The sequence below is a fragment of the Anomaloglossus baeobatrachus genome, chromosome 4 (assembly GCF_048569485.1).
Source record: "Anomaloglossus baeobatrachus isolate aAnoBae1 chromosome 4, aAnoBae1.hap1, whole genome shotgun sequence".
In the NCBI taxonomy this organism is placed as follows: domain Eukaryota; kingdom Metazoa; phylum Chordata; class Amphibia; order Anura; family Aromobatidae; genus Anomaloglossus; species Anomaloglossus baeobatrachus.
Window position 1 is genome coordinate 233,525,599 of NC_134356.1, and position 25,395 is coordinate 233,550,993.

At 43.9% G+C, this 25,395-nt stretch overlaps 1 protein-coding gene across 2 annotated transcripts in view; it reads left to right on the forward strand.

Moving 5' to 3' along the window:
- The window catches only part of CFAP54 (cilia and flagella associated protein 54), a 680,590-nt gene that overhangs the window by 272,654 nt on the left and 382,541 nt on the right, over positions 1-25,395 (forward strand). For both annotated transcript variants that reach the window (XM_075344744.1, XM_075344743.1), the window contains exons 32-33: positions 11,230-11,338; positions 11,718-11,824. In XM_075344744.1, the coding sequence (XP_075200859.1) occupies positions 11,230-11,338; positions 11,718-11,824 (216 nt within the window). The remainder of the gene's footprint in view (positions 1-11,229; positions 11,339-11,717; positions 11,825-25,395) is intronic.

Sequence of the window (25,395 nt, forward strand, 5' to 3'; positions counted from 1 at the left end):
GCTGTTGCTGTGACCAGACAACATGCGGTCTAAGGAACTCTCAATTGAGGTGAAGCAGAACATCCTGAGGCTGAAAAAAAAGAAAAAATCCATCAGAGAGATAGCAGACATGCTTGGAGTAGCAAAATCAACAGTCAGGTACATTCTGAGAAAAAAGGAATTGACTGGTGAGCTTGGGAACTCAAAAAGGCCTGGGCGTCCACGGATGACAACAGTGGTGGATGATCGCCGCATACTTTCTTTGGTGAAGAAGAACCCGTTCACAACATCAACTGAAGTCCAGAACACTCTCAGTGAAGTAGGTGTATCTGTCTCTAAGTCAACAGTAAAGAGAAGACCCCATGAAAGTAAATACAAAGGGTTCACATCTAGATGCAAACCATTCATCAATTCCAAAAATAGACAGGCCAGAGTTACATTTGCTGAAAAACACCTCACGAAGCCAGCTCAGTTCTGGAAAAGTATTCTATGGACAGATGAGACAAAGATCAACCTGTACCAGAATGATGGGAAGAAAAAAGTTTGGAGAAGAAAGGGAACGGCACATGATCCAAGGCACACCACATCCTCTGTAAAACATGGTGGAGGCAACGTGATGGCATGGGCATGCATGGCTTTCAATGGCACTGGGTCACTTGTGTTTATTGATGACATAACAGCAGACAAGAGTAGCCGGATGAATTCTGAAGTGTACCGGGATATACTTTCAGCCCAGATTCAGCCAAATGCCGCAAAGTTGATCGGACGGCGCTTCATAGTACAGATGGACAATGACCCCAAGCTTACAGCCAAAGCTACCCAGGAGTTCATGAGTGCAAAAAAGTGGAACATTCTGCAATGGCCAAGTCAATCACCAGATCTTAACCCAATTGAGCATGCATTTCACTTGCTCAAATCCAGACTTAAGACGGAAAGACCCACAAACAAGCAAGACCTGAAGGCTGCGGCTGTAAAGGCCTGGCAAAGCATTAAGAAGGAGGAAACCCAGCGTTTGGTGATGTCCATGGGTTCCAGACTTAAGGCAGTCATTGCCTCCAAAAGATTCGCAACAAAATATTGAAAATAAAAAAAATGTTTTGGGTTTGGTTTATTTGTCCAATTACTTTTGACCTCCTAAAATGTGGAGTGTTTGTAAAGAAATGTGACAATTCCTACAATTTCTATCAGATATTTTTGTTCAAACCTTCAAATTAAACGTTACAATCTGCACTTGAATTCTGTTGTAGAGGTTTCATTTCAAATCCAATGTGGTGGCATGCAGACCCCAACTCGCGAGAATTGTGTCACTGTCCAAATATTTCTGGACCTAACTGTATCTGTTACTATAAAAAGCTGCCAATCAGTGGTGTGTGCAGGGCTATACACAGGTCAACAAATGAGCTCTGCTGAATCTGCAGCAGTGAAAACTGTGACTAATGTATAACTGCTACACCCAGTAACCTAAGTGATATATTGCTGGAATCAGAGTCTCTATACCTTCTGCATAGTGTTGTCAGATTACATAACAAAAACCTGGTAACAGATTCATTTTAACCTTAAAGGGAACCTGTCAGGTGCAATATGCATATTGCTAATCACTGCGTAACCATCCCTGTATCTAGTAACATAGATAAAGAGATCTTTAGAAAAAGTATTTCTAAAGATCTATTATCGTATGTTAATGAACGAGGGGACTAGTTGCCAGGGCGTGATTTCCCCTGGCTAGCGGGCCCCTTAGCATGTTAGTATGCGTCAGAGGATGGTTGCGCTCACCTCTCTGCTTACACCGTGCCTGACGCATGGATTTCAGCTCAGTGTGCATTGGTCATGCGCACTACATGGGGTTGAAGCCAGGACTTGTACACCGGGCATCATAGTGCGCATGACCGAAAGTCCGGGATCATGCGCACTTAGCTGATATCCAAGTGTCAGATGCGATGGCAGCGGAATGGAGAACGCGACCATCCCCTGACACTGCGTATTCATTAGCATGTTGGCACGCCCACAGGGGCATACTAATATGCTAAGGAAGCCAACTAGCTAAGAGAGCTAACACCCTTGTGACTAGTCCCTGGCCTCATTAGCATACGATAAACGATCTTTAGAAGTACTCTCTCTAAAGATCTCTTTATCTATGCTAGTGTATACAGGAACAGTTAGGCAGGGATTAGCAATATGCAAAAGGAAGGTTTTCAGCTTACCTAAAGTGGGTGCCCCAGGACTTCAGTGATGGTGCACGGAAAGCCTCCAGTCCGGCCTGGTCTGGTGTAGCGGTTAAACAGGGAAAGGAAAAATGGATCCAGCACCAGAGATTATATATAAGTATAAAAATAGCAAAAAAAAATATTTGATACATTAAAAAAATGGCATCTCAAGATGTAACGGCATCAGGCATACAGGACACCTTACGCGTTTCGGACAACACACATTAAAAAACGTCCTTAGTCATAGGTGAGAAATACTTTTTCTTGTGATCTCTTTATCTATGCTAGTGTATACAGGGACGGTTAGGCAGGGATTAGCAATATGGACTGCTCGTGGTTCTGGGTGCATATTGGACCTGATAGGTTCCGTTTAATTAGTTTATCTTGCAATCGCATACAGTGTTTTCTCCATCTCTGTCCGATTATACTAATCAGACTATGATCAGAGTGTAATCATAGTGGGATCTGTTTTCCTTGGAGGTGAAGAATAAAAAAAAAAGTTTCTCAATCTTCTCCAATATTCTAGTCTGTGAAAATTGGAGGAAACATTGGACGTGCACTTCCTCTTTGAATAACATTGGTCCGAGTGTGACCCTTTTTTTGAGAGATAATACTCATCTGAAAATCTGATCGCGTGCACAAGCACTTATGTATTGTTTCCTAGGAAACCGTATCTTTATTTATGACTCTTTATATGATGAATGCATACAAAGTAATAAGGAATACATAATAAAGTAGTGTTTTGTTTATGCGAAGGTTCTACCAAGGGTCCATCTGTGTTCTTAACACACAGATGGAGGATTTGCAATTGAAATAAAATTAGAACCAGCTTGATATTAGTTACAGGACATTGACTTTTCATGCATTGGGTAAAAAAATGAATTTATACTATTAATTTTGTATAGTAACAAGGAATAACTTGCGTGACATGGATGATTAAATCATTATTCTGGAGCATTCTGTAATATATGCACTTTTTTCTAACAGAAAAAGTAGTTCAGCAGGTTATGGGTCTTGCCTTCACTTTGTGAAATTGATTTCTAAATTGAAGTCGAGAAATAGATTTGAATCAATAAACTGTCATCTTACAGTAGTACAAAGAGACTGAAATGTTGACAACCACCTGCCTATCGATTTTCTTTTTCTCCCTGCACAAGAATTACAGGGTATTAATTTGTAATATAATTCTATTTTTATTCAGTGAAATAATAGCAAACTGAAGCCTGAATTTAGAAGGCACTGACAGTTTTTTGACAAAAGTCATGATCAAAAAAAGTGAATCTTTTTTATTCACAGAAAAGGCATAGAACAAACAAACTTTTGATCATATAGCAAGTCTTTGTGGGACAAAAGGCCTGTTATTACAGAGAGAAGAGATCTAAATTTGTAATGGGTTCCATGTTCTTTTCAGAAGCCAGAGATCCTGATTCCAGCGATGTGTCACTTACTGAGATGTTTGCTGTCATTATGATAAAATTAATGTTTTCTCTGCTGCAGATCGAGCAGTTATACAGAGCTCAGAAATATGCTAGACTACCTGACAGCAGGACAAGTTGTCCTGTAATGATAATCTACTGCTGATTAAACAGTGATTTTATAAAAACTACACTAAAGGTGGCTTTACACGCTACGAGATCGCTAAAGCGATCTCATTGGGGTTACGGAATTTGTGACGCATATCCGGCCGCGTTACCGATGTCGTTGCGTGTGACACCTATTAGCGATTTTGAATCGTCTCAAAAACGTTCAAAATCCCTAATCGGTGACATGCCCCCCTCTTCCCAATTATCGTTGCTGCTGCAGTAGTGATGTTGTATCTCGTTCCTGCGGCAGCACACATCGCTACATGGGACATCGCAGGAACGAGGAACCTCTCCTTACCTGCGTCCCGCCAGCAATGAGGAAGGAAGGAGGTGGGCGGGATGTTCGTCCCGCTCATCTCTGACCCTCCACTTTGATTGGGTGGCTGCTTAGTGACATCGCTGTGACGCTGAACGAACCGCCCCCTTAGGAAGGAGGCGGTTCGCTGGTCACAGCGACGTCACAGAGCAGGTATGTGCGTGTGACACTGCCGTAGCGATAATGTTCGCTACGGCAGCGTTCACCACATATCGGCCGTATGATGGGGGCGGGTGCTATCACGCTCGACATCGCTAGCATTGGCTAGCGATGTCGCAGTGTGTAAAGCCCGCAGAAGCAGCCCAGTAAGTAACACATTGTTGGAATCAGGGTCTCTGCTCCTATGTTACGCTGCTCTCAGTTTAGGTGTTAAAAACCTGTTGATATATTCCCTTTAAGCTCTTTATAGCCCCACCCACACCACTGATTGGCAGCTTTTTGCCCATACACAATGGGCGGCACGGTGGCTCAGTGATTATCACTCCAGTCTTGCAGCGCTGGGGTCCTGGATTCGAATCCCACCAAGGACACCATCTGCAATGAGTTTGTATGTTCTCCCCGTGTTTGCGTGGGTTTCCTCTGGTACTCCGGTTTCCTCCCACACTCCAAAGACATACTGATAGGGAATTTAGATTGTGAGCCCCAATGGGGACAGTGATGATGATGTATGTAAAGCGCTGCGGAATATGTTAGCGCTATATAAAAATAAAGATTTATTTTTGCACAGAAAACTACCAATCAATGGTGGATGCAGGGTTACATAAGGCTCATGATTGACTACCTGATAACAGGTTTACTTGTCCTCTTCTGAGAATCTCCTGCTGATGAAACAATGATTTTATCAAAACTACGGCAAGCAGCCCAGTAAGTGACACATCGCTGGAATCAGTCCCTACATTATGCTGCTCTCAGATGAAATGGCAAAAACCAGGTGACAGATTTCTTTTAACCAGCTCATGACTGGGCCATTTTTCCCCCCATTCCTGACCAGGCACATTTTCTAATTTTTTTGTACACGATTTAAAGAACTGTAAAAAAAAATTCTCATTCGTATATTCAAATAATTTTTGCATCTTTTTTTCATGATTCATGGGGCTTTATTTTTATATTCATTTTTATTGGTGGAGAAATTAATGAAATAAGTGACTATTTTGCATATTTTTTTAGACAACAAAGGATCACTTAAATATATTTTAAATATTTTCTGTGACAATTACTTTTAAGTATTGAACCCTTTTTAATGGGGTGGGGCTTGTAACTGTGATTTTTATTGTCAGTAACTTTTTTTGCTTATTTTTTTACATACTTTTTATTTATTTAGTTTATTTTTTTATTGCACATATTGTGCCTCTCATAAAGTCATAAAGACCTTTGGGGGTGGATTTCAATATTTAAATACTTTTTAAAAAAATTTGTTTTCTACTGTAACTGAAGCTTACTGCATATATCACAATCTGTTACAGTGGAAATGCAGTGTCCTGGCTGCATAGCAGAGCTGAATGGATCTCCTGCAACACAGAAGCTCCTGCTTCCTCCCTATACCCAGCAATCACATGACTGCTGATTCCAGAGGAGGAAACACCATTAGCGCTTCCCATTACTGTATTGCCGTTGCTTATTCAGAGCTGTGTATACCATGATAAAAGAGGCAGAGATGGTAATAAACCATCTCTGCATTCTCTTTGGGGAGCTTGGCTATGTCTATCAGCCGGCTATTTGCTCCCTGAGGTTCACAATCATGTGCAGTTGCTCTGCTACGCAGTGATGTTTTAGAACATCACTGCTGGGCAGAACAAAGAATTGCTGGACGTTTATAATCTATGGGTGGTCCGAAAGTGGTGATTTATTTTTCCCCCATAAATCAATAGTACAAAAAAAAAAAAACTATGTAATTTATATAACACAAGTCTACAAAAAAATATTTTTTATACTCATCACAGGTGACTTTTTACTTTTCTGAATCATCTTTTTGTTCTGATTTAAAAAATGTATATAGTTTTTCTGTAGTACGAATAGTTTCCATGAAGCAGCATTGTTATTATAAGGCATAGGAAATATACTGGCGACATTAAGAAAACCATAATCTACATATCAGAAATAAATGCTTTACCTTACAAAACAATTTTTATTGAACCAAAATAATTTCACATGCAAAATAGAAACCAAAATACGAGCAGAAATGAAAAGTGCTTGACATTAGACTGTCGTTGATATGATTTTTCAGGGTTGTCCCTATATAACAGCCAACAGTAATCTGCCGTCATTGAGTCATTCCACAAACCCTGGTAGCGGTGTTCTGTTACTTTAATGTCCTGGTGAAACCGATCACCTTGTTCATCACTTACATCCCCAAGATTTTGAGGGAAGAAATCTAAATGTGAATGCGAAAAGTGCATTTTCAGAGACATGCGATATCCAAGACACTGGTATGCATTTAGCAGTTCCTCAATACCTTCCACATATTCTGGAGATTTATTTTTTCCTAAGAAGTTCCCACAGATCCATCCACTTGAATATTTTCCACAATCTCAATTCCTTATCATTTAGAGTTCCTTCAAACACATCTTCACTCATAAGATCTCTGATCTGAGGATCAACAAATACCCATTCCTTCAGTTTTGCTGGTGAAACGCTGAATTTCTGAAAATGTACTGAAACCCTTGTGAATTTGTCTTTGCCATGACTTTCACCAAGTTTTTAATCAATCCCAACTTTATATGTAGTGGAGGAAGAAATATTTTTGTTCAATCAACTAAAGGATTATGCTGAACATTGCCTCTTCCTGGAGCATAGATGTTTCTCTGTCCCCAATCACAGCGAACATAATGCTCTACTGTATTTCTACTGTCCCATAAACACAAGAAGCAACAATATTTTGTGAAACCTCCTTGCATTCCGTTTAGCAGACCAATCACTTTTAAATCTCCACAGATATTCCATTGATGATGCATAATTGTATAGTATCCAAAACAACTGACAGATATTCCTATCTTTCCTTTAGATGACATAAGTGAGCAACAGGCATTGATGGTTTCATATTTCCATTGCGAAGAAACACTGCTTTCAAACTTCTCTGGGATTAGTCAATAAACAATCACCAAACTACAGCAATATATATTCTTGATTCAGTTCTTCAAAGAGGCCATTTACATTGTTACAGTACACCATTGGTGCATCAACTGTGAAAAATTGTGTTAGATTGTCACTTCTGTTTCGGTAATAACACACTTTGACATCACCATGAAGAAGATTCTTCTGCTTCAATGTAGATGCAAGAAGTTCAGCTTTATCTTTTGACAATGAAAGGTCTCTGATGAGATCATTTAATTAATGTTGAGTAAAGAGTTCTGGCTGCTTGGCTGCTCCATCAGGTACATAGTCATCTTGATTTGAGGTCTCCATGTCTTCATCAGTAGGTTCAGCTCCATAGTCTTCATATTTTATTTCATTTTCATCTAATCCAGACAACGGCGGAACAGGAACTGGCAAGGTACCATTCAGTTTGACAAAAAGACCATTTGAACAACTTAAGCATATTACATGAGGGGCCCAGCATACATGGAAAATGCAGAAATAACCTATTAACAAAAATACTTTTATCTCAGAAACTTTATGTGATAGAACAAAACTAAGCATATTTTTGGAATCAGAACATCACACAACATAAAACAGACATATTACCTTTGCTGATGATTTTTTGTGTTGACATGTGTTATCAGAGAATTTGATTCTGTCTCCTCCTTCAGTAATTACAGATATGCAAATTACTAAGAGGTGATGTAAGTTACTGCTCATAAGGTAGAAGAGGCAGGAGGGGAGGATCAAGGGACAGACAGATGTTTTGCTGCATGTTTTCCTGAAATGACAGTTCGATATTAACAATATGATGTCAAACTAATTGATTTCAACAGTAAAGTCTAGTTACAACCACGAGCAAGAGTGCACATGCACTTGAGAGAGGATGTATGAGTAGTTCCATGGAAGAGGAGGTCCAGGTCAGGTTGCTCGCATTCCTTATTTTCTTGGTTGATGAAATTGAGACCACATGGTCTCCAGATGAAAACCAAGCTAGAATAAAGCAATAGAGGCTGGAATATCTTTTTCCGCAATGAGTCCCGCGTTTGCTTTATATATCCTAACCAGTGATTGGTCAATTGACCACATGAAGAACACCATGAAGAGGCCTTCATGAGGAAGCATTACACTGGTTCTACTTCTGGGATTGTTGTGTACGGCAGCCAGACCTCTCTTGCCTTCATTCCAGATACACTAAGTCTCTGTGCCCATGGGGAGAGTGTCCTGCAGTTATATCCGCAGGACATTCCGCAGGAGCTCCCAGAAATCCGCAGCACAACTTGTCTGTTTACATGCTGCGGTTAGGCTGCGGAATGGCCTGCGGATATGCTGCGGGCATTCTGCATTGAGTATACAGTACCATGGCTTCGGCACTGCATCCTCAATGCAGAACAAGTGCTGAGTTATCGGGAGTTCATACTTACCTTCATCACGCAGCAATGCTCTCCGGTCGTGTCTGCACTGTGCACAGGAGAAGGTGGGCGGGCCTGAACTAGCTCCGGCTGTCACATGACCGGAGCTCGTGTAGGCCCCGCCTACCTCTTCCTTCCTGTACCTGGCTCAACCGCGCTCCTGTGCACCGGACGGAGAAAGTGACTCCGTTGTCTTCTATCAAGGCAGGTAAGTATGGGACCCTGCGGAGAAATCCGCAGGAATAATTGACATGCTGCAGATTTTTCCGCAGGGAAATACTGCATTATTTCCGCCGCGGAAAAAAACGCAGCATGGGCACAGCAGTCCCCAAATGCCACAGAAATGGCTGGGGACTCGCTGCACTGCGGATTTTTGAAAAATCCGCGGAATTTCCGCAAAAAAATCGCGGCAAATTCCGCGAATTTTCTGCAGCATGGGCACATAGCCTAAGAGCTTGGCATTACATTGATTTGGTGGTGGAAGCAGTGGCCATTTCTCCAAAATGTCCCAGGAGCCATTTTTCAACACAAAAGTGCCAGACTACATGTCGCTCGTGAAACTGTGTGCATCCTGCATGGTTGAAATGTGCTATCATGGGCTGCAGCATCTCCGGTCTTGTCTACCATCAAGCACATCCGTAAAGTCATTGAGTGGCAATTGTAAAGGGAGCTGTCAGCACAGATCTTGATGATTTGCATTTCCAAATACATACAGTGTGGCAGAACATTATTCATACAACCATTAGTTAATAATGTCAATGTGTGTAACTGTATTTTTCTCCTTGTGGCGCTCATACTTAATTCTGAAGATATTTTAAAAATTCTGTTTCCATTTTTTTATCATTTACATATAATTAACATGTCTATAGAGCTTGTGGTTTACAGAACTCAAGGATTTTACTTTCTTGGTGTTGCAATTTCAATGTTCAGGTGTGTATAAGTCAAGGAACAAGGAAAGAACCTACGAACAAAACAAACCCAGTGCTAACTGGTGAAAGGTCCCACTTTGATCTTCATTATGAGCCCCCTTACCCTAAGGCTATGACCACACTTTGCGTTTCCACCTGCGTTTCAGGTGCTTTTTAGGTCCATTTTGAACTGCATCGTTTTCATACCCAAAGGCATGCAGAAAGGCATGCAGAAGGCATGCAGCGTTTTCATACCAAAAGGCATGCGTTTTGCTTTTCCATAATAGTCTATGGAAAATGTAGATTTCTAGACCGCACTTTGCGTTTTAAAACCCTGCGTTTAATTTGCATAATTTGTGGCAAAAACCATGCGTTCAAAGAAGCAGCATGTCAGTTGTTTTTGCCATTTCTGCAGCGTTTTGCTAACTTTGAAGTCAATGAGAAATTGCAAAAAGCAACAAACATCAAAATTCCTGCGTTTTACCTGCTTTTTAGCTGCAGAAACAATGCGTTTTTGACTTAAAAAACGCATGCTTTTCAGACATTAAAATAATGGAATAATATGTCCCTTTACACACACACGTAGTCCGACAATTAAATTAGTGAAAATTATGATTTTATTGCTGTTTTAGCAATAAATATTATAAAACCGCTAGAATTTCATGAAATACAACTATTTTCTTAAATTATTCAAAAATTATATGTTTTGCTTTTTTTTCTCTTTTTTCATTCTGTTTGACTATGTAATCTGTATTTAGCAGTGTCTTGATATTCAAAACGCATCTGTCAAAACGCAGGTGAAAAAGCATGCAAAAAGCGCTGAAAACGCATCTAAAACGTGGTAAATACGCATGCGTTTTTAGCGCTAAATTTCTGGAAAAGGAAACTTTGGCTAAATCAATTAAGGCAAAAACGTGCGTTTAGAACTGCAAGTAGATGAACGCAAAGTGGGGTCTTAAGGGGGCTTTACACGGTAGCGATATTGCTAGCAATTTGTAGCGATAGCGAGCGTGTAAGTACCCGCCCCCGTCGTGGATGCGATTGTTTGTGATCGCTGCCGTAGCGAACATTATCGCTACGGCAGCGTCACACATACTTACCTGGTCGGCGGCGTCGCTGTGACTGCCGAACAATCCCTCCTTCAAAGGGGAGGGACGTTCGGCATCACAGCGACGTCACCGCAACGTCACTAAGCGGCCGGCCAATCAAAGCAGAGGGGCGGAGATGAGCAGGACGTAACATCCCGCCCACCTCCTTCCTTCCTCATTGTGGCCGGCGGCAGGTAAGGAGACGTTCCTCTGTCCTGAGGTGTCACACATAGCTATGTGTGCTACCGCATGAGCGATGAACAACATGGATAAACAACCCTTACCGATTTTTGAGTTTGGGACGACCTCTCCATGGTGAACGATTTTCACCATTTTTGAGGTCGCTTAAGGTCGCTGGTCAGTGTCACACTCTGCGATATCGTTAATGACGCCGAATGTGCGTCACTAACAATGTGACCCCGACGATCAAACATTAACGATATCGTAGCGTGTAAAGCCCCCTTTAGCCTTAGGTGCATAACTAAAAACCATAGCTAGAGACGGCCACTAGATCTGTTTGCTTTTGTGTTCTTTGTCTCAGTGAAAACGACTTTACATACTCTTATGTTTACATTGCCACGGCTTTATAAGAACATGTGGGGCAATATATGTTGTTTTCAAACAAGCTGCAATAAATGAAATAAGTAATGTTTTATCCATTTAGGAGAAATGAAGATGTTTTTAGAAACAGGCGACCTGATGAGACAGGAGATGTTCCAGCACCAAATGATTCCTTCAGGAGATACACCACAGCCCTTGTTGAATATAAGAAGGTATACTGATTATAAACTGCAATATTACCATTCTATGCCTGAAACCTAAGAAGTCTTGCGGTATGTTCACACATGGCACTCATTCCTATTCAGAAGCATAGAACAGATTTTCTGTTGCAATAAATCTGCCACGTCTGAACATGCCCTTTAAGGTGTTTTGTGACATAAGTTGCTTCATTGAAAAATACTAAATCTTGTGCTATGATTAAGCACAACTCTTCATTCCACAATCTCAACGCTCTATGTTGACTTTGTTGTGAGGACCTGTTGTCCAAAGTGACAATGTCTATTTGTCTTGCAGTCACTGTTATTCTTCAGTCAATTAATTGGACGTGATATCACTTTGTATTATTATTAACATTTTTTTTCCATACTTAAGGACATGGCGCCTTCAACTCAGAAACAGTCAAAGAAACAGAATATTTCTAAAAAAGTTGGAGGCATAAATGAGCAAAAAAAGAAGAATCGAAATGTGGAGCCTCACAGGTTATTATGAGAATTATTTTACATTTCTTTGTTACAAGTTGGATGCAGTATGAAATCACTTATATATAATTATTAACACTTGTCATTTAGCAATTTTAATAATTTTTATCCGCTTCTTGACGTTTTTATCCACATACTCATTAAAATCTCTGTTGATCTTCACACCTGTGTGTTTTCACACAGACCATGTGTCCGTTTAAATCACACATGTGTCTGTGTGATCCACACTGAGACATGTTCAACTTTTACTGTCGGCATGGATAAAAAGAGTCAACATAAGTCTATGGATTTGTAAAAAACACATAACACATGACATCTGTGTGACATCCATGTGCCGTCCATGTGACAGGTACCAGAATTAATTGCATTCGATAAATTAATGTTTTTCTGTGTTAAAGATGTCTATCTTTGTACACCTTTTACACATCCAAACCATTAATTTCAGTGTCATGCGTTTGTTTTCTAGTACATGTAACACAGATGTCCCATGGACAGCACACACACATGAATGGCACATGGATACATTTTCCAAGTGGCCACATGAGAAATTGGGACTGGTTTTTAGACGGCTTAAGCAATAGGTTACTTAAATGGTTACTCTAATGTTAACATATTGGAATCCTTACCTAAGCAGCATGAAAATAAGCAAGTTTGCAATTGACTTACTTTTTCTATTAACTGTCATTTTCTTGCCATGAGATTGTTTATCTTGGAAAGTTTTCAGCTTGCTGTCAAGTAGATCAACCACCAGAACGTAGTATATGAATTAGCTATACAGTGGAACCTTGGTTAACGAGAACAATCCGTTCTGGGAGCGTGCTTGTTAACCAAGTTACTCATTCAGCAAAGCAAGATTTCTGTAATGCCTGCCTGGATCAACAGACTCAGATGGGATGTAATGGACAGGCTAGAGGGAAGTCACTCACCAAGCAGGGCCCCCAGAACCCTGAAACCCTTTAACCCCTATACAGGGATTTGGAATTACACAGGGCCCTGGAGATCACTACCTGTGGAAGGCTGCAGTCCGATGAGAGTAGTCGTCAGGCAGGGTCAAACCAGGAATAGCAGAAAAGGGACAGAATCGGCAGGCAGAAGGGTAGTCAGAAAACACGCAGAAGTCAGCACACAGGAATCACAAAACAGAATAGGGTGGATCAGGAGCCAGGAAATCAGAACTATCTCTGGCAGAGGTCAGCAGACAGGAGGGGAACTAAGAAGGGTGTGGTATCTTCCCATTGGCTGTAGCTGAACGCTGGCAACTTCAGCTGGAAAACACACGCCACCCACAGTCAGCCAGTGGTACTGCAGATCCCAAGATAACCCAGCCCAGTGGATGATCGGAGCCTGCGCCCACCGGTGCCGCTGGCATCGACTCCTCTCCGATCACCAGCACCATCCACGGCAGGAACACGGCGTCGCCTGGCGATCGGAGCAGAAGTCGCTGGAGCGGACTCTGGTGGTGACGTAACAATTTCCCATAGGAAATCATTGCAATGCAAACAATTCGTTCCACAACTTGTTAAATCTCCCATCCTGGTTCCCTATTGTGCCATTCCACACACGTTCAAACACGCACATACACGCACAAACACGCACAAACACGCACAAACACACACAAGCACGCACACACACATATTATGCTCACCTTACCTTCCGTTCCATCGCCGGCCTGCTGGAGCTTGTATTTTGCCGGTACGGGCTGTATATCGGGTAACCAAGGCGACCGATGCGGGACCTTCAGCTCCCAGCGTGCTGATGTCAAAGGCAGGAGCCACTTGCCTCTGTTTGGCCAGCGCACTGCCTTGGAGTAGCGCCTGACAGGGGAAGTTCCTCCCTCGTCGCCGATGGTTACCGGATACACATCCTGGAGCGGTGAACTACAAAAATCATGAGGCCGGCGATGGAACGGAAGGTAAGGAGAGTATAATGTGTACCTTCCGTTCCATCGCCGGCCTCCTGGGTCTTGTAGTCCGCAGGTACAGCATGTGTATTGGCAACCATAGCGACGAGGGAGGACCTTCCCCTGTCAGCCGCTACTCAAAGGCAGCGTGCTGAGAGCTGACGGTCCCGCATCGGTCACCTTGGTTACCCGATACATGCAAGTTCCAGGAGGAAACGGAAGGTAAGGTGAGCATAATATTTGTGTGTGCGTGCGTGCTTGTCTGTGTTTGTGCGTGCTTGTGTGTGTTCATGTGTGCTTGTGTGTGTTTGTTTGAACTGCAAGAACAGAACCGGAAGTGTGTGCGGTGAGTATTTTACTCGTACAGCAAAGCTTGCTTGTAAATCGAGTTACAAATTTACAGCACGCTTTGCTCGTTAGGCGAAATACTCGCTAACTGGGTTACTTGTTAAGCGAGGTTCCACTGTATTCCAGAAATAGTGTCACGCTGTACTGTCTAAGATGTAGAATAGCAGTACAGTGCAGTAATGTGGGACAGAGAGGATTCCTGAAACTACCTGAGAAGGTAGTTAGCTGGTAAACCACTAGGGGGCGATAGAGTGGAGAAGACGTATGAGCAGATAATTCCCTAGCAGAGGTAATACTAGTGAAGCCCACCAGATGGCAGTAGAATTTTCAGAAAGCCGTGTCACAACATGAGGTCTTGTAAATACACAAGGGCAAAGTCTAAACATAGTCAGATGGAAACAAGCAGTCAGTAGCCGGGAAGTCAGAACTCAGAAGCAAAGGAGAATGGGAAGACAAGACAGAATCAAGGTAAACAGATAAGGAATGAACAGGGAGACAGACGAACAGGGAGCTGAAGGGAGACAGCGGGAGAGACAATGACAAGACGGAAACAGAGAACAGAGGAAGTTAACAACAGGTCAGGTGAACACAAAGGTCAGGAGGGGGGCAGGCAGACAACAGGCCACTCATGAGCAGAACACAGCAGAGCCAGAAATATCACTGGCGTAGTCCCAGAGAAACAGTGCCCTAATAAAGCAGCCTGACCTCCAGAACGAGGCAGGAAGGATTAACCCCTAACGTGACCTGTATCAGAAGTGAAACTAAAAAATGGCTCAGCTGCAGCTGAGCCAAGAGTAAATCATGACATAGAAGTTATCTTGTGAGATTGCAGTACCCTCACTCCAATCTATTGAATTCTATATAGCAGTTAGATAATTGCTCACTTCTCCTTTCCTGTCAGCCCCTGAACCAGAGCTGCTGTTATCAGCCTTGCAAATCACAATCCTCTGGCCCCGATGACAATTTACAGAGCAGTTCTCTTAAGGCCCCGTCACACTAAGCAACATCGCTAGCAACATCGCTGCTAACGAACAACTTTTGTGATGTTGCTAGCGATGTTGCTGTGTGTGACATCCAGCAACAACCTGGCCCCTGCTGTGAGGTCGTTGGTTGTTGCTGAATGTCCTGGGCCATTTTTTAGTTGTTGCTGTCCCGCTGTGAAGCACAGATCGCTGTGTGTGACAGCGAGACAGCAACAACTAAATGTGCAGGCAGCAGGAGCCGGCTTCTGCGGAGGCTGGTAACCAATGTAAACATCGGGTAACCAAGAAGCCCTGTCCTTGGTTACCTGATATTTACCTTTGTTACCAGCCTCCGCCGCTCTCACTGTCAGTGCCGGCTCCTGCACTGCACTGTAGCTGCAGCACACATCGGGTTAATTAATCCGATGTGTGCTGTAACTAGGAGATCAAGGAGCCAGCGCTAAGCATTGTGCGCTGCTCCCTGCTCTGTGCACATTTAGCTGCAGCACACATCGGGTAATTAACCCGATGTGTGCTGTAACTAGGAGAGCAAGGAGCCAGCGCTAAGCATTGTGCGCTGCTCCCTGCTCTGTGCACATTTAGCTGCAGCACACATCGGGTAATTAACCCGATGTGTGCTGTAACTAGGAGAGCAAGGAGCCAGCGCTAAGCATTGTGCGCTGCTCCCTGCTCTGTGCACATTTAGCTGCAGCACACATCAGGTAATTAACCCGATGTGTGCTGTAACTAGGAGAGCAGGGAGCCAGCGCTCAGTGTGCGCTGCTCCCTGCTCTCTGCACGTGTAGCTCCGAGCGGTGGTAACCAAGGTAAATATCGGGTTGGTTACCCGATATTTACCTTAGTTACCAAGCGCAGCATCTTCCACGCTGCGCTGGGGGCTTTTCACTGGTTGCTGGTGAGCTCACCAGCAACTTGTGTAGCGACGCTCCAGCGATCCCTGCCAGGTCAGGTTGCTGGTGGGATCGCTGGAGCGTTGCAGTGTGACATCTCACCAGCAACCTCCTAGCAACTTACCAGCGATCCCTATCGTTGTTGGGATCGCTGGTAAGTTGCTTAGTGTGACTGGACCTTTACTCACTGCTTACTTGAGCTGGTGCTTATTGAAAGGTCTTTAACCTCTATGTGTAAATATAGTGATAAGAGTGTAGACTTTAGCTTAGAGTCACACTTGCATATGACTTGCACAAGTGCAATGTGAGAAAATCTTCCATTGGCCTCGAACCAGTATTAATTAATGAGGCAGCTCCAATCTGCATTTTTTTTCTTAGCTGCAGTCGGACTGAGGAAAAAAAAAGCACCATGCTGCGATTACACAGGTATCTCGTTCGAGACTCGCCAATGCAAGTCTATGGGTGCAAAAAAAGAAGTATGTCACACGGACAGCACACGGACCATCCTAGTGACATCCGTTTTTATGGATACAATTCTATCATGTAGCAGAGAACACTGTAAATGGTCCTGTAAATGACTTTAAATAGTCCTGTAAATACTAATAGCTGCTGAGAAAAAAACGGATTGCACACGGACAGCAAACTGTGAGTACACGGATGACAAGTGAGAAAAAATCGTCCTACTCTCCTGGACGAGAATTGGACCGATTGTTCATACACAAGTGTGACTCCAGCCTTAGAAGAAGAACGGACAGATTGTTAACATAGCTCCCAGCCATCCCAGATTCAGTGGGACTGGTTTGATTTATGGTAGCTGTATCCTGACTTTCACTAAGGCTGCTTCTCACTTGCGAGTTTCTCGCAGTAGAGCAATGTGAGAAAATCTCGCATTGGAATTGGACACATGTTAGTGAATGATTCAGCTCGCATTTGCAATTTTTTTCTCAGTCCAAATTGGACTGAGAAAAAAATCGCAGCATGCTGCTTTTTGAGAGTTTCTACTGCGAGTCTCTCCAATGCAAGTCTATGGGAGCGTGTAAAAAATCGGATGTCACGGGACGGCACTCACACCATCCTAGTGACATCCGATATTCTAAATACATTTCTCGCATGTTTCCTAAAACACTGGAATCGAGTGATGTCTCACGATGTCTGTCAATCACTATTCTCTGTCAGTCGGTCTCTCCCTCTCGGTCTCTATTCTCTCTCGGTCGGTCACTATCTCTGTCCCTCTCTCTCTGTCCATGTCGGTCTATCCCTCTCCCCCCCTCTCTCATACTCACCGATCCCCGATTATCAGCCTGGTGCTGCACAGCGTTCACACTGCTCCGGCGGCTTCTCCTCTTTTGAAAAAGCCGGCCGCTCATTATTCAATCTCGTATTCCCTGCTTTACCCGCCCACCGGCACCTATGATTGGTTGCAGTCAGACATGCCCCCACGCTGAGTGACAGCTGTCTCACTGCAACCAATAACAGCAGCCGGTGGGCGTGTCTATGCTGTGCATTAAAATAAATAAATAAATAATTAAAAAAAACGGCGTGCGGTCCCCCCCAATTTTAATACCAGCCAGATAAAGCCATACGGCTAAAGGCTGGTATTCTCAGGATGGGGAGCTCCACGTTATGGGGAGCCCCCCAGCCTTACAATATCAGCCAGTAGCCGCCCAGAATGGTCGCTTCTATTAGATGCGACTGTTCTGGGACTGTACCTGGCTCTTCCCGATTTGCCCTAGTGCGTTGGCAATCGGGGTAATAAGGAGTTAATGGTAGCCCATAGCTGCCACTAAATCCTAGATTAATCATTGCAGGCGTCTATGAGACACCCCCAATGATTAACCTGTAAATTAAAGTTAATAAACACTCACAGTGAAAAAATCCTTTATTTGAAATAATAAACAATAACAAAGACCCTCGTTCACCACTTTATTAAGTACACAAAAAACCCATCCTTGTCCGATGTAATCCACAGACGTCCCGCGTCGCCCTCAGCTCTGCTACATGAAGGTGACAGGGGCTGCAGAAGACGCCGACGCTCCTGTCAGCTCCACGCAGCAACTGAGGTGAGAAGCGTGATCAGCTGATATCAGTCAGGTAACTCGTGGCCACGCTGGATCCTCCAACAGTGACAGCAAGTCACCCGAGTGACAGCGATGAAGTCACAGATGAGTTGCGGTCACGGGGGGAGGATCCAGCGGTGGCCGCGAGTAACCTGAGTGACAGCAGCTGCTCAATTCAGTCACTCAGGGGATTAGCGGTCACTGGTGAGTCCTTCACGGGTGACTGCTAATCAGGACGCAACACAGACAGAGCCGCGGCATGACGATGAAATCGGGTGAAGTTCACCCGAGTTCATTCTGATCGTGCGGCTCTGTCTGTGTCTGCTGTCATCTGCCATTCAGCTCTGCTACATGGCTGTCTGTTGCTGCTGTCAGCGGCCATGTAGCAGAGCTGAATGGCAGATGACAGCTGCTGAGAAAAAAAGGATCACACACGCATTGCACACGCATTGCACACGCACTGCAATCATGAGAAAAATCTCAGGATCGCAGTGCAGTTGCATTGCACTCTGACCTAACGTGAACTAAAATCAGCCGAGTTTTTTTCAGCCAACTCTATTTTACTCGCATAGATGTGTTTCCAGCCTTAGGCTATGTGCGCACTTACCGGATTTTGCCGCGGATTTTTCGCGGATTTGCTGCATGTTTCGCTGCAGAAAATGTTCATAACATCTCTGCAGTGAATCTCCAGCAAATCCTATGGAGAAAAAAAATCCTGTGCGCACTGGGCGGAATTTGACAGCTGCATGTTTTGCTGCGGGAATCCCGCAGCAAAAACAAGTGCATGTCACTTCTTTTCCGCACATCGCTGCGGGATTTCACTCCATTGACTCCAATGTAATCGTGAAATCCCGCAGGGAATAACGCAGGCAGCAAATTCTGTGCGGTTCACTGCGTTTTCCTGCATTATTCCCTGCGGTATTTCGCGGTTTACCTCCGGTAATGTACATCACTTGCTTGCGGTTTTGCAGGGAAGTGATGTCATTACAGGAAGAGGAAGCGGAGCAGAGAGTAAACACAAACACATCACAGACACACACACATCACAGACATAGATCACATAGACACAGACACATAGAACACACATAGAAAGAAAACGGAAATATAGAAAAAAAAGAACGTGGGCTCCGCTGCATATTTACCTTCCAGCCGAGGTAAGCACACAGCGGCCGCCCGGTATTCTCAGGCTGGGGAGGGAGAGGGGCAGGGGTAATGTCCCCCGCCTCACTCCCCCTCCGGCAGCCGAGAATATCAGCCGCAGCTGCCCCGGGACTGTCGCATACATTATGCGGCAGCACCGGGAGTGTCCTCGGCTCTTCCTGCCGCCGTGTAGCAGTGGCGGTCAGGGTAATATAACAAGGGGTTAATGGTGATGGGGGATCACCGCCATTAACCCCAGGCTTGATCATGGCAGTGTCTATGTGACAGCTGACATGATCAACCCGTAAGTAAAGTGAAAAAAACACAGACACCGAAAAATCCTTTATTTTAAATAAAACCAACAAGCCTCGTTCACCATTTTATTAACCCCTCCCGCACCAAAGCTCCGGCGTAATCCACACAGCTCCGGCATAATCCACAGCTCCGGCTCCGGCGTCCTGCACTGCTGACATCCAGCCGCGACTGTCACAGACACAGGCTGAATGCAGCAGACAGCAGAGGTAATTACCGGTCATTTCCCACGGCTGGTAATGTGAACTCACTGTCGACCGTGGGAAATGCAGCGATCTGTCCTCTATCTATCCCTCTATCTATCCCTCTATCTATTCTTCTGTCTCTTTATCTATCTATCTATCTATCTATCTATCCACTATCTCAGAATTAAATGACTTTTTTTTTTTTTTTTTTTTTTCAATGTGCTTTATTGCATTGAATGCAATAAAGCACATCCCAACCCGCACGCAGCAAAACCGCGGCAATACCGCGAATAATACCGCGGTAAAACCGCAGCAAACCGCGGCAAACCGCATGCGATTTTCGGGTGCGGTTTCCCGCGGTTTTTTACCGCGGGTGTGGTAATCTTTGAGAGCATGCAGAATTTTCTCAAGGAAATTTCATTTCCCAGTGCGCACAGAGCCTTATACTGTCTGCGTTGCCTCCTGCAGTGAAGATCTCCCTCACATCTTTACTTCATGTATTTGATGCTCCACCCTTGTTCCTCCTCCCCTGACTCTGGGAGGTGAGCCCAGCATCTCTTTGCTTCAGCTTACACTTTTAGTCACTTTTATAAATATTTCTTCTCATTTCTTGATTGTGGTCTTCATGGAAATTTAACTCCCAACCTGTAACATTGTAGGCAGCAGCACAATCTATTAGCCACAAAGTGTTTTATATGCTTCTCCAAGACAGGCTCAATGTACTTGTCTATAGAGGTATATCTCTATATACTAATTTATTTTTATATACTTGTATTCTAGAGATCAGTTTTTTTTTTACTTCATATAAAATTACTACAAAATAATGAAAAACAATTACTATAATTACATTTTTTTTTTTTTTAAAACATCACAAATTAGTAAGTAACTAACCTTATTAGTATCCCTATAATAATAATAATAATAATAATAATAATAATAATAATAATAATAATAACAACCTGTACAATACGGCTATCAGATTTTTATTAGGGTAATTGATAAATGGCATGAATGAATATTTTTCCCTCAGTAATCCCATAAAAATGTAAGAATAATGTAACGTTGAGGCCCTGTTAATACATAACTTAAAAGCTGCATTATTTTGTGCCCATTTTTTGCAGGTGTCTGCACCAAACTTTGCAATAACAATCTTCTATTACTCTTTTGCTGTGTTTTTGCCTTTCCCCTTTATTTTATGCTTTTTTATACAACAGAAAAACCTTGAATCAGCACTTAAAAAGGCAACTGCGTTTTTTCCATGCATTTTTTCAGGCTTCCTAAGGCTATGTGTCTACGGGAGAATGTAGCTGCGGATTTTTCTGCATCAAAATCCGCGGCTTTCCCGCAAAATCCGCACCTTTTCAAAGGTGCGGATTTGCTGCGGATTTACCGCGGAATTGCCGCGGATTTGATGCGGATTTTGGTGCGGATTTTTTATTTTTTTTTCCCAATTTTAAAGCCAAAATCCGGATGAAAATCCGCAACAATAATTGACATGTTGCAGATTTTTCCGGATCAAAATCCGCACGAAATCCGCAGCGGAAAAATCCGCAGCATGGGCACAGCATTTCCAAAATGCCATAGAAATGGCTGGGAAGTGCCTGAGCTGCAGATTTTCGGGAAAACCGCGGCTTTTCCGCGAGAAATCCGCGGCAAAATCCGCGCATTTTCCGCTGCGTGGACACATAGCCTTATAGTAAAAAGATACACCAAAACCGCACAGTTCATTAGTGTCTTTAGACGCACAGCGGTAAGGAGTTTTCATGAAATCACATCCGCTTTTCTTGGACAGGTAGGCCATGTTTATTTGTAGCATAAATGCTGTGTTATTTCTGTTGTTTTTTTTGCCCAAAAAATCTCCTGAGTTTAACTGTCGAAGTGAATAGGACGTGATTTCATGAAAACTCCTGATTGCTATATGTCTAAAGACTGTGCGGGTTTGGTGCATTTTTTTTCTCAGGGGGCCTGAAACAGTGCATGTTAAATAAACACTGGCATTTTTAACTGCAGAATCAAAGCTTTTCTGTACTATCAATAAAAACAGAAAAATTGTTGCATTTCCGTTGTGTGTGAACACGGCCTTACAGAATGTCTGGTAAAATGCGACTTAAAAAAAAAAAATACTGCTCATCTTGCAAGACAAGACAAGATCTTGGAAGACAAGCTAATTTTTCAAGACATCTTGCAAAAAAACAAGATCTCATGTAGTAAAAAATGAAAAACTTATGAACAACTATGAATGAATGAACAAAAATAAATCCATAAGAAGCAACTGTCTGGGATGCAGTGGGATAGTCCCAGATTTGGGTCTAGTCCCTACTAGAGATGAGCGAACCGGTCCCGGTTCGGCTCGAGGTCGGTTCGCCGAACGGAGCTCCCGTTCGAGTTCGGTTCTTCGAACGTTCGACGAACCGAACTCGAACTGCATAGGAAACAATGGCAGGCATTCACAAACACATAAAAACACCTAGAAAACACCCTCAAAGGTGTCCAAAAGGTGACAAACAACTCACAACACAACACAAACACATGGGAAAGTGACAAGGACATATACTCATGCGAAAACAAAAGAGCTGGACAAGGAAAAAGAGGAGGACACACAGATATAGGCATGGCACGCCCTTCTAAAATCATGTAAAACACCGCAAGGTGACTCCAAGCGGAGTCTCCCTTTTTTTCCAAAAATTGGGCCCCACACAGACACCTTATCAGTGGCAGCACTTGTGCCCTAGTTGCAAACAGGATGTTTTGATTTGCATCAAGCACATTCAAAAATACGCCATAATTAACCGTCCCCAGGATGACACCGGGGTAGGTAGCAAAGTCTTTCCTGATCCCAGCTCTGTTCATCTTGGCTTCTTTTAAAAACAATGTAAGCAAGGGTTACTCCAAGCGGAGTCTCCCTTTTTTCCAAAAATTGGGCCCCACACACACCCACCCCTTCAGTGGCAGAAGTTGTGCCCCAGTTGTACAATTCACAGCTACATTTGCATCAAGCACATTCAAAAATACGCTATTCTTAACCGTCCCCAGGATGACACCGGGGTAGGTAGCAAAGTCTTTCCTGATCCCAGCTCTGTTCATCTTGGCTTTTTTTAAAAACAATGTAAGCAAGGGTTACTCCAAGCGGAGTCTCTCTTTTTTCCAAAAATTGGGCCCCACACACACCCACCCCTTCAGTGGCAGCAGTTGTGCCCCAGTTGTACACTTCACAGCTACATTTGCTTCAAGCACATTCAAAAATACGCTATTCTTAACCGTCCCCAGGATGACACCGGGGTAGGTAGCAAAGTCTTTCCTGATCCCAGCTCTGTTCATCTTGGCTTCTTTTAAAAACAATGTAAGCAAGGGTTACTCCAAGCGGAGTCTCCCTTTTTTCCAAAAATTGTGCCCCACACACACCCACCCATTCAGTGGCAGCACTTGTGCCCTTGTTGCAAACAGGATGTTTTGATTTGCATCAAGCACATTCCAAATCCACAAGCATTTACTCTCCCCAGGATGACACAGGGGTAGTAAATTCCTTCTGGATCCATGACTTGTTCATTTTGATGAACGTCAGTCTGTCCACATTGTCACTGGACAGACGCGTGCGCTTATCTGTCAGCACACACCCAGCAGCACTGAAGACACGTTCAGAGACAACGCTGGCAGCTGGACACGACAAAATCTCCAAGGCGTAACTGGATAGCTCTGGCCATTTTTCTAGATTTGAAGCCCAAAATGAGCAAGGCTCCATTTGCAAAGTCATGGCATCGATGTTCATTTGCAGATACTCCTGTATCATCCTCTCCAGCCGTTGACTATGTGTCAGACTTGTTGTCTCTGGTGGCCTTGCAAAGGAGGGTCTAAAAAAATTATGAAACGATTCCATAAAATTGCTGTTACCAGCACCAGATACGGTCCTACTGGTACGGGTAGACTGTTGAAGATGACGAGACCGTCCCATGTTTGGCAAGTTACAACTGGGAGATTCACTCCCTGCACCTGCACGGTTGTTTGGTGGAAAAGCCGAGCTAAGATCGAGTAACAGCTTCTGCTGATACTCCTGCATACGTGCGTCCCTTTCTATGGCTGGAATTATGTCACAAAATTTGGACTTGTACCGGGGATCTAATAGTGTGGCAATCCAGTAGTCATCATCACTTCTAATTTTGACAATACGAGGGTCATGTTGGAGGTAGTGCAACAAGAAGGCACTCATGTGTCTTGCGCAGCCATGCGGACCAAGTCCACGCTGTGTTTGTGGCATAGAGGTGCTACCCGTTCTTTCTTCCTCTGACATCTCCCCCCAACCTCTTTCAACAGAAATTTGACCAAGGTCTCCCTCATCTGCTGAGTCTTCCATGTCCATGGACAGTTCGTCCTCCATTTCTTCATGTTCTCCTGCACCTTCCTCAACATTTCGCCTGCTACTATGCGCCCTTGTTGATCCCTGTCCCCCATGGTCCCATGCCTGCTGCGTTGGTGATGATGAACGTCTGGACCTTGGTGATGTTGTTGTCCCTTGCGCATATGAATCCTCCTGTAGTTCCTCCCCTTCCTGTTGTCCCACCCCCTGACTCCGAATAGTGTTTCCAGAAGATATACTGTGGAAAAAAGAAGCGCAATAGGGTCTTACCCCAGTAGCAATGGAGGAGAAAGAGATATGGTATTACTCACCTATAGGGGTTGTGACAGTCACAACACCTATAACAGCATATATGTAGGTAATTCCAAGCCACGGCAGCGATCCCTCGGTTGGCAGATAACAGAGAGTAGTAGAATGAGGGTTTCCAGGTCGCGCCAATGACCAGCCGATTTAGGATGTTAGATTAATGTTGTTTTTATTCCAATGTACAGGTCTACGCGTTTCGGAAGGCACCCCTTCCTTCTTCAGGACCACATGGCAAGAAAACATAAAATCTCTATTATCTCTTTTATGTTTTCTTGCCATGTGGTCCTGAAGAAGGAAGGGGTGCCTTCCGAAACGCGTAGACCTGTACATTGGAATAAAAACAACATTAATCTAACATCCTAAATCGGCTGGTCATTGGCGCGACCTGGAAACCCTCATTCTACTACTCTCTGTTATCCGAATAGTGTTTAGCGTGTGCTCCAGCATGTAAATGACTGGAATTGTCATGCTGATATAGGCATTGTCAGTGCTAAACATATTCGTCGCCATGTCGAAACTGTGCAGAAGGGTGCATAGGTCCTTGATCTGAGACCACTCCATCAGGGTGATCTGCCCCACCTCTGCATCTCGTTGGCCCAGGCTATACGTCATGACGTATTGCACCAGGGCTCGGCGGTGCTGCCACAGTCGCTGTAACATGTGGAGAGTTGAATTCCAGCATGTCGCCACATCGCATTTCAGGCGATGAACCGGCAGGCCGAAAGACTTCTGGAGCGATGCAAGTCGCTCAGCTGCGGCGCTTGAACGGCGGAAGTGAGCAGACAGTTTTCGTGCCCTGTTCAGAAGGCCATCTAGGCCGGGATAGTGTGTTAAAAATTGCTGGACAACAAGATTCAACACGTGAGCCATACAAGGCACGTGTGTCACCTTGCCCAGGCGAAGGGCCGCACCCAGGTTTGCAGCATTGTCGCACACGGCCTTACCAGGCTGCAGGTTGAGCGGAGACAACCATTTATTAAACTCGGACCGCAGAGCTGACCACAACTCCTCAGCTGTGTGACTCTTATTCCCAAGACATGTCAAGCTAAAGACCGCCTGATGCCGTTGCGCTCTGCTGCCAGCATAGTAATGAGGCGTG